The sequence below is a fragment of the Amblyraja radiata genome, chromosome 13 (assembly GCF_010909765.2).
Source record: "Amblyraja radiata isolate CabotCenter1 chromosome 13, sAmbRad1.1.pri, whole genome shotgun sequence".
NCBI classification, from domain to species: domain Eukaryota; kingdom Metazoa; phylum Chordata; class Chondrichthyes; order Rajiformes; family Rajidae; genus Amblyraja; species Amblyraja radiata.
Window position 1 is genome coordinate 61317731 of NC_045968.1, and position 8104 is coordinate 61325834.

At 56.4% G+C, this 8104-nt stretch overlaps 1 protein-coding gene across 1 annotated transcript; it reads right to left on the bottom strand.

Moving 5' to 3' along the window:
- Positions 1-461: 461 nt before the first annotated feature.
- Positions 462-2002, bottom strand: sst (somatostatin). The gene is made up of 2 exons (XM_033032207.1): positions 1803-2002; positions 462-995 (listed from the first exon to the last, which is right to left on the bottom strand). Exons 1-2 carry the CDS (start codon positions 1938-1940, stop codon positions 789-791), a joined length of 345 nt encoding a protein of 114 aa, XP_032888098.1. The 5' UTR covers positions 1941-2002; the 3' UTR covers positions 462-788.
- Positions 2003-8104: the final 6102 nt, after the last annotated feature.

The following is an 8104-nucleotide window of genomic DNA, read 5'->3' on the forward strand; positions in this document are numbered from 1 at the left end:
ACGTGCGCATTACCGGTTCCGGGGGTGATGGCTGTGACTCACACCCGGAATGCAAAGAGATTAGGAAGTCGGGACCAACGGTGTGGCTCCCATGTCCATTGGCAGATCAACGATGTTGGGAGGCAGTGGGAGTGGGGAATCACTGCACACGCTTTGGGTACAAGTCATGACCCTTTGGGTACAAGTGTGGGTAGCCCCACTTGTATAAACACCGGCGCAGGGGCCGCGGAAACAAACGTCAATTTGTGTAAATTAAGAAGGGTTGACATTGAGCCGACCCGCGCAGCGGCTCCGGGAGGGGACGTCCATCGGGTGCCCGCACCCACCACAACTGTACTGGGCAGGGCGGACCTGTACTCTTGGACACCGCGCTGAATCAGAGCTCGCTATATGGAAGAAAAGCCCAAGTGTATTTTAACTTCGCGGCGCTGAAACATTTCAGGAAGGATGCACAACAAACATTTCACTTTCAAACCTAAGTTTTATTGCAACATATAAATGAAAAATAGTGCCTCTTGGAGCTGCGCGAACGCGGCTCTACACAATTCACAAGCCCGATCGGTCTGGTACAAGTCAAAAATGAACATCTCTGTTACATAAATCCGTCACAATATCTCTGTACAGATCTACTGCGCCACGTTCACCTGTTTGGTTCAGACCGAGCAGGTGAACGTGTGCCAGTGAAGGGCCAAACATGGGCCAGGAATGGGCTAGTAATAGACCAGTGACGGGCTAGTATTAGACCAGTAATGGGCCACGAATGGACCAGTAACGGCGATGTCAGAGAATTAACAGGATGTGAAGGTTTTCCAGAAGAAGTTCTTGCAGCCGGCTTTGCGCTCTCTCTGGGCCAGGTTAGGGTTGACGGATCTCTCCAGTTCCATCCTCACCTCGTTCTCCTGCGCCGCTCGGGAAACGTCGTCAGTTTCCAGCGCTTGGTTCTCGGCGTTCGCCAGCTCGGCGAGCAGTTGGGCCAGAGAATACTCGGCCAGATCCTAGAGACAAGGAACAGGCGTTATTCGCGATCCCCGCAACCCGCGCCACACGGACTGAGGTGTCGCGGCAGCGGAGACACTCTCCGTAACCTCCAGCCCACAGGAGCCGCGCCGCGTTTGCCTGTTCCAGGGTCGCCACCGATCCCAGTTCGTGTCCGGTGCCCGCCCACCCGCTACCGCCGACCCTGAAGGACACGAGCGAAATGTTTCTACCCCTCTTTGGAGTTGGTTGCTCGGAGACGCCGCTGTTCAACGCATTCGTGGCTGAGATTCAAGGGGTTCGGTGCAGATTCCCTGGAAATTCTGGAAACCTGCGCGCAGAGTAGCGATGGGGACATCGGAGGGGCAGATGCTGGAATCCACACACAAACACTCTGCTGGAGCAGCAGATTGTTGATTGGAGCGAATACTCGACTGGTGAAGGGAACACTTGTCTCCCTCCTCCCTCTACACTCCCGGGACAATATGTGGACGCCGCGAGACCCCGACGGTGCAAAGTGTGGGGTCGGAGACGGGACGGGTCGGCATCAAGTGGGAAATGCCGAAGGAAGCGGGTACTTTGGAGGGGCGCAGTTGTAGATGGAGGCAGAAGCGCATTCGCACTGGTGTGTGAAACCGGGCGATCCGCTGGAACGCGCTGGTTCCAAACCTTCCCGATCCGATCTGATCCAGTCCCAACCCCGAGCCGCGCGTCTGCAAAAACTACAGTTACTGAGACAACTCGGGACAGGGCAGGCTCTGCCGAGCGCCGGCGTGAAGCGCCACTGGCGCCTCCGTTGTCCCAACTACTGTCTACCTGCTTCTTACCGCTTTGACCCTGGAGCCGGCGGCCAGTCTCTGGAACATTCTGCGGTAACTGCTGTCCGTAGGCGCCGCGCCGACGGTCAGTACCGCCAGGGCGATGGTGAGGAGGGCGAGAGCGCAATGGAGGCGACGGCACCACATCTCGGCACGAACAGAGAGAGACAAGCTGCAGCAGTTGAAGATGACTGAAGTTCAGCACTGGCGATGTGTGAACAGCTCCGCCGCGCCGTCCTTTTAAACCGCTCTCACCTCGGATCAACGTCATGGGGAGGATCCCCGGGGACCTCTAGCGCTTTACGCACAATCCTGTCACATTGTCCGACCTGTGATTCCAGGTGACGGAGACTGAGATAAAGCTCGGTGCAGCTGCCTTATCGCGCCGGGCAGTTGCTCCTCTGATGAGTGTTGGAGCCGCTCCATCACCAATGAAAGCGGGTGATAGACCAGCGCCATGCACATTGTGGATGGATGATTTAGATTTGGTCGTTGACATTTCAATAATGCAACATCTCCATGTGCTTCTGTGAAATTTATACAATAACATGCAGAGGATTCCTTGCCCAAATGGGCCCGTCCTTTCGTCAGTTTCCGTCGCTTTGTTCTTGCTCTGGGCTTTTCTCTACTGTAGATGAATAAGGTCTTTAATTACCAGTTTTTAGATAAGTATGTTGCGGTTTATGAGTGGCCGTGGGCGGACGGGATCTTGCTTGGGCAAACACCAGAATCGCGGGATTAAAGACCAGTGAAGCTGAGCGGGTATCTACTGCCATTGATTACTAAATGTATCGGACATTAGGAACATTCTTGGTTGTTGTAGGGACAGACTCATTGAATATATAGCATGGGAACTGGTCCTTTAGCCCAACTCGTCTCTGCCGACCTAGTCGTGCAAAATGATTCCAATAAATACACGGTTTGCAAGTGTCCTCATATCAATAAAACCTGGTTTCAATGACGCTCACCATTGTCATACAAGCACAGAACATCTGAGGGCAGCGATGCTCGGGGCAATTTGCAGGCTCTGCGGGTGCGGATTTCATGTCCTGGGTCAAGGCCACAACCCCGACCCTTCAGCCAACGCTCAACCCGTTCTCACTGCGCTTGCCTGAATTCTGTCTCTCACACGGAGCAGACGGCTCAGTTTTACCGCTCTCCGACCTTGCGCGAATGGCTTAGGGGAGAACATGAAGGCTTTTCCCAGAGGAAGGCCACTCGCCTCTCCGCAGACTCGGGACTTGCTGGACCCCCACGTCAGGCTGTTACAGAGATGCATGTCTTTGGTTTTCGGGCAGGTCGATGCTGCATAGATGCCCTTACTGAAATCTCAAATTATTTTATCTAAAACACAACGTGCAGGAAGAACTCAGTGTGTCGGGCAGCATCTGTAGAGGGAATGGGCAGACGACAATTCAGGTCGGGCTACTCTTCAGACTCTTTTGCTGAAGAATGCAGCTCTGCTGACTGTCAGAACTCTCATTCCTTCGCTACATCTCTGTATGGAACTATCCCTAAAACTGTACACGTGGCTAATACCGAGAACAAGAGCGAGCCGCATAGGAATTATATTCCCACTCTCATCAAAAAGAAAGATAAGATTACATTCTGGATATAAAACATATGCTGGACATGGGTGTTGAAACAGATTATACGGGTAGGTGGTAGTCGTCTGGCCGGGCAGCGTTTGTGGAGAGATTGGTTCACGTTTCAGGTTAAAACCAGATGCACGGGATTCCCTGCCCGAGGAAAGGCCGAGACCACCGGTGCTCCCAGAGTCTGTCTCATGATGGGATCTTTCAGCGTTTCAAGTGACAGTAAATTGAAATGTTAGGTGTTTCAGATCTGCTTCGAGCGAATTTAAACTTTCGCCAAATGAAACAAATGTGTGCGGGGCGGGGATGTGAGAGCGAGGGGGCGGTTGAGAGGGTCGGCGCGGCGTCGGTAAATGTCGCCGCAGTCCGGACCGCCATTCTCAATGACTTTGCTTCAAACCCGCAGAATTATTCTGCAGAAGCGGAGCGCTGTCAGGGCGCTGAGTATCCTTGAATACATTAAACCACCATCATTCTTGTTAATTTGGCATGTGTTTTGATAAGATAGTGTGCGCCTATTATAGTGAGCAGACTCCGTCCTCTCCAGCAGCTCCAGCGAGCGGATAATAAACCCCGTCGTTGCCTGAACCACGGGAAGGGTGAGAGGTGCGGGGCGACGGGCAGCCCCTTTGTGCGGTGCCGGCGGGCGGGCGGAGCCAGCAATGGATGTGGTGCTGAACCGGCGGCGCGGATTCGGCAACGGCGGACCAACGAATCCTTCTTCAAAGTGCCGAGGTTGGGGCTGAAGAACGGGCGGGGGCTCGGTGCGGGAGAGGGGTGCGGGATGCGGTGTCGGGGTCGGATGCGGAGTCAGGGCGGGGATGGCGGGGTCGGGTCGGGGTGAGGGGTCGGGTCGGGGTGAGGAGTAGGATCGTGGTGAAGGGTTGGGTCGGGGCGGGGGGTCGGGTCGGGGTGAGGGGTCGGGTCGGGGTGAGGAGTAGGATCGGGGTGAGGGGTCGGGTCGGGGTGGGGGTGGCGCGGTCGTGGTCAGGGCGCGAGTGGCGGCGCTCCTTCCAGCCAGCCGCGATGAATCGAGGGGCACTGGGCTTCCGACCTCGGTGCGCTCCCTCCCGATGACCCACCCACCGCACCGTCAAAGCAAACTTCCGGCAGGCTCAGAACCACCACAAGACCAGTGTTTGTACCCCATCATTCACTACCCACGGGAGGATGCGCCTACATGAGGAACATGAGAAAGAGGGGAGGTCACTCGGCCCTGGCGTGTGCTCCCCCAGCGATGAAGATTGTGGCAGGACCATCACCCCAGCGCCACGTTCCCGCCCGATCCCATGTCCCAAACTTCCCTCCATGACTAAAATCCAGTCGACTCTGACTCTCGCCTTCGTCACCGCGCTCCCATTGGCTGGAGAATTACTAACATATTCTCGGTGAAGGAATATCTTACCTTAGTGGTCGTTTATTTTGAGGCCATGACCCTGGTCCGCGACCTCAAAGAAGAGGAAACATTCCTTTGTTAAACCCGGCATGAATTCTGAATTCACCAGTGAGAGCGTCTCTCATTCCCCTCACTGTTCCATGGACCACTCTCACTGCCCATGGACAACTCTCACTGCCCATGGACCACTCTCACTGCCCATGGACAACTCTCACTGCCCATGGACCGCCCTCACTGCCCATGGACAACTCTCACTGCCCATGGACAACTCTCATTGCCCATTGACAACTCTCACTGCCCATGGACAACTCTCACTGCCCATGGACAACTCTCACTGCCCATGGACAACTCTCACTGCCCATGGACAACCCTCACTGCCCATGGACCAACCTCCCCTCCCAACGGACCAACCTCACTGCCCATGGACCACTCTCACTGCCCATGGACCACTCTCACTGCCCATGGACAACCCTCACTGCCCATGGACAACCCTCACTGCCCATGGACCACTCTCACTGCCCATGGACAACCCTCACTGCCCATGGACCACTCTCACTGCCCATGGACCAACCTCACTTCCCCATGGACCACTCTCACTGCCCATGGACCACTCTCACTGCCCATGGACCAACCTCACCTCCCCATGGACCACTCTCACTGCCCATGGACCACTCTCATTGTCCATGGACAACTCTCACTGCCCATGGACCACTCTCACTGCCCATGGACAACTCTCACTGCCCGTGGACAACTCTCACTGCCCTTGGACAACTCTCACTGCCCATGGACAACTCTCACTGCCCATGGACCACTCTCACTGCCCATGGACCACTCTCACTGCCCATGGACCAACCCCACTGCCCATGGACAACTCTCACTGCCCATGGACAACTCTCACTGCCCATGGACCGCCCTCATTGCCCATGGACCAACCTCACTGCCCATGGACAACTCTCACTGCCCATGGACAACTCTCACTGCCCATGGACAACTCTCACTGCCCATGGACCAACCTCACCTCCCCATGGACAACTCTCACTGCCCATGGACCACTCTCACTGCCCATGGACAACCCTCACTGCCCATGGACCACTCTCACTGCCCATGGACCAACCTCACCTCCCCATGGACCACTCTCACTGCCCATGGACCACTCTCACTGCCCATTGACCAACCTCACCTCCCCATGGACCACTCTCACTGCCCATGGACCACTCTCACTGCCCATGGACCAACCTCACCTCCCCATGGACCACTCTCACTGCCCATGGACCACTCTCACTGCCCATTGACCAACCTCACCTCCCCATGGACCGCCCTCACTGCCCATGGACCACTCTCACTGCCCATGGACAACTCTCACTGCCCATGGACAACTCTCACTGCCCATGGACCACTCTCACTGCCCATGGACCACTCTCACTGCCCATGGACCAACCTCACTGCCCATGGACAACTCTCACTGCCCATGGACAACCCTCACTGCCCATGGACAACTCTCACTGCCCATGGACAACTCTCACTGCCCATGGACAACTCTCACTGCCCATGGACCAACCTCACCTCCCCATGGACAACCCTCACTGCCCATGGACCACTCTCACTGCCCATGGACCAACCTCACCTCCCCATGGACCGCCCTCACTGCCCATGGGCAACTCTCACTGCCCATGGACAACTCTCACTGCCCATGGACAACTCTCACTGCCCATGGACAACTCTCACTGCCCATGGACAACTCTCACTGCCCATGGACAACTCTCACTGCCCATGGACCACTCTCACTGCCCATTGACCAACCTCACCTCCCCATGGACCGCCCTCACTGCCCATGGACCACTCTCACTGCCCATGGACAACTCTCACTGCCCATGGACAACTCTCACTGCCCATGGACAACTCTCACTGCCCATGGACCGCCCTCATTGCCCATGGACAACTCTCACTGCCGATGGACCACTTTCACTGCCCATGGACCACTCTCACTGCCCATGGACAACTCTCACTGCCCATGGACAACTCTCACTGCCCATGGACAACCCTCACTGCCCATGGACCAACCTCCCCTCCCAACGGACCAACCTCACTGCCCATGGACCACTCTCACTGCCCATGGACAACCCTCACTGCCCATGGACAACTCTCACTGCCCATGGACCGCCCTCACTGCCCATGGACCACTCTCATTGCCCATGGACAACTCTCACTGCCCATGGACAACTCTCACTGCCCATGGACAACTCTCACTGCCCGTGGACAACTCTCACTGCCCATGGACAACTCTCACTGCCCATGGACAACTCTCACTGCCCATGGACCACTCTCACTGCCCATGGACCACTCTCATTGCCCATGGACAACTCTCACTGCCCGTGGACAACTCTCACTGCCCATGGACAACTCTCACTGCCCATGGACAACTCTCACTGCCCATGGACCACTCTCACTGCCCATGGACCACTCTCACTGCCCATGGACAACTCTCACTGCCCATGGACAACTCTCACTTCCCATGGACCGCCCTCATTGCCCATGGACCAACCTCACTGCCCATGGACCACTCTCACTGCCCATGGACCACTCTCACTGCCCATGGACCACTCTCACTGCCCATGGACCAACCCCACTGCCCATGGACAACTCTCACTGCCCATGGACAACTCTCACTGCCCATGGACCGCCCTCATTGCCCATGGACCAACCTCACTGCCCATGGACAACTCTCACTGCCCATGGACAACTCTCACTGCCCATGGACAACTCTCACTGCCCATGGACCAACCTCACCTCCCCATGGACAACCCTCACTGCCCAAGGACCACTCTCACTGCCCATGGACCAACCTCACCTCCCCATGGACCACTCTCACTGCCCATGGACAACTCTCACTGCCCATGGACAACTCTCACTGCCCATGGACCACTCTCACTGCCCATGGACAACCCTCACTGCCCATGGACCACTCTCACTGCCCATGGACCAACCTCACCTCCCCATGGACCACTCTCACTGCCCATGGACCACTCTCATTGCCCATGGACAACTCTCACTGCCCATGGACCACTCTCACTGCCCATGGACAACTCTCACTGCCCATGGACAACTCTCACTGCCCATGGACAACTCTCACTGCCCATGGACAACTCTCACTGCCCATGGACCAACCTCACTGCCCATGGACAACTCTCACTGCCCATGGACCACTCTCACTGCCCATGGACAACCCTCACTGCCCATGGACCACTCTCACTGCCCATGGACCAACCTCACCTCCCCATGGACCACTCTCACTGCCCATGGACCACTCTCACTGCCCATTG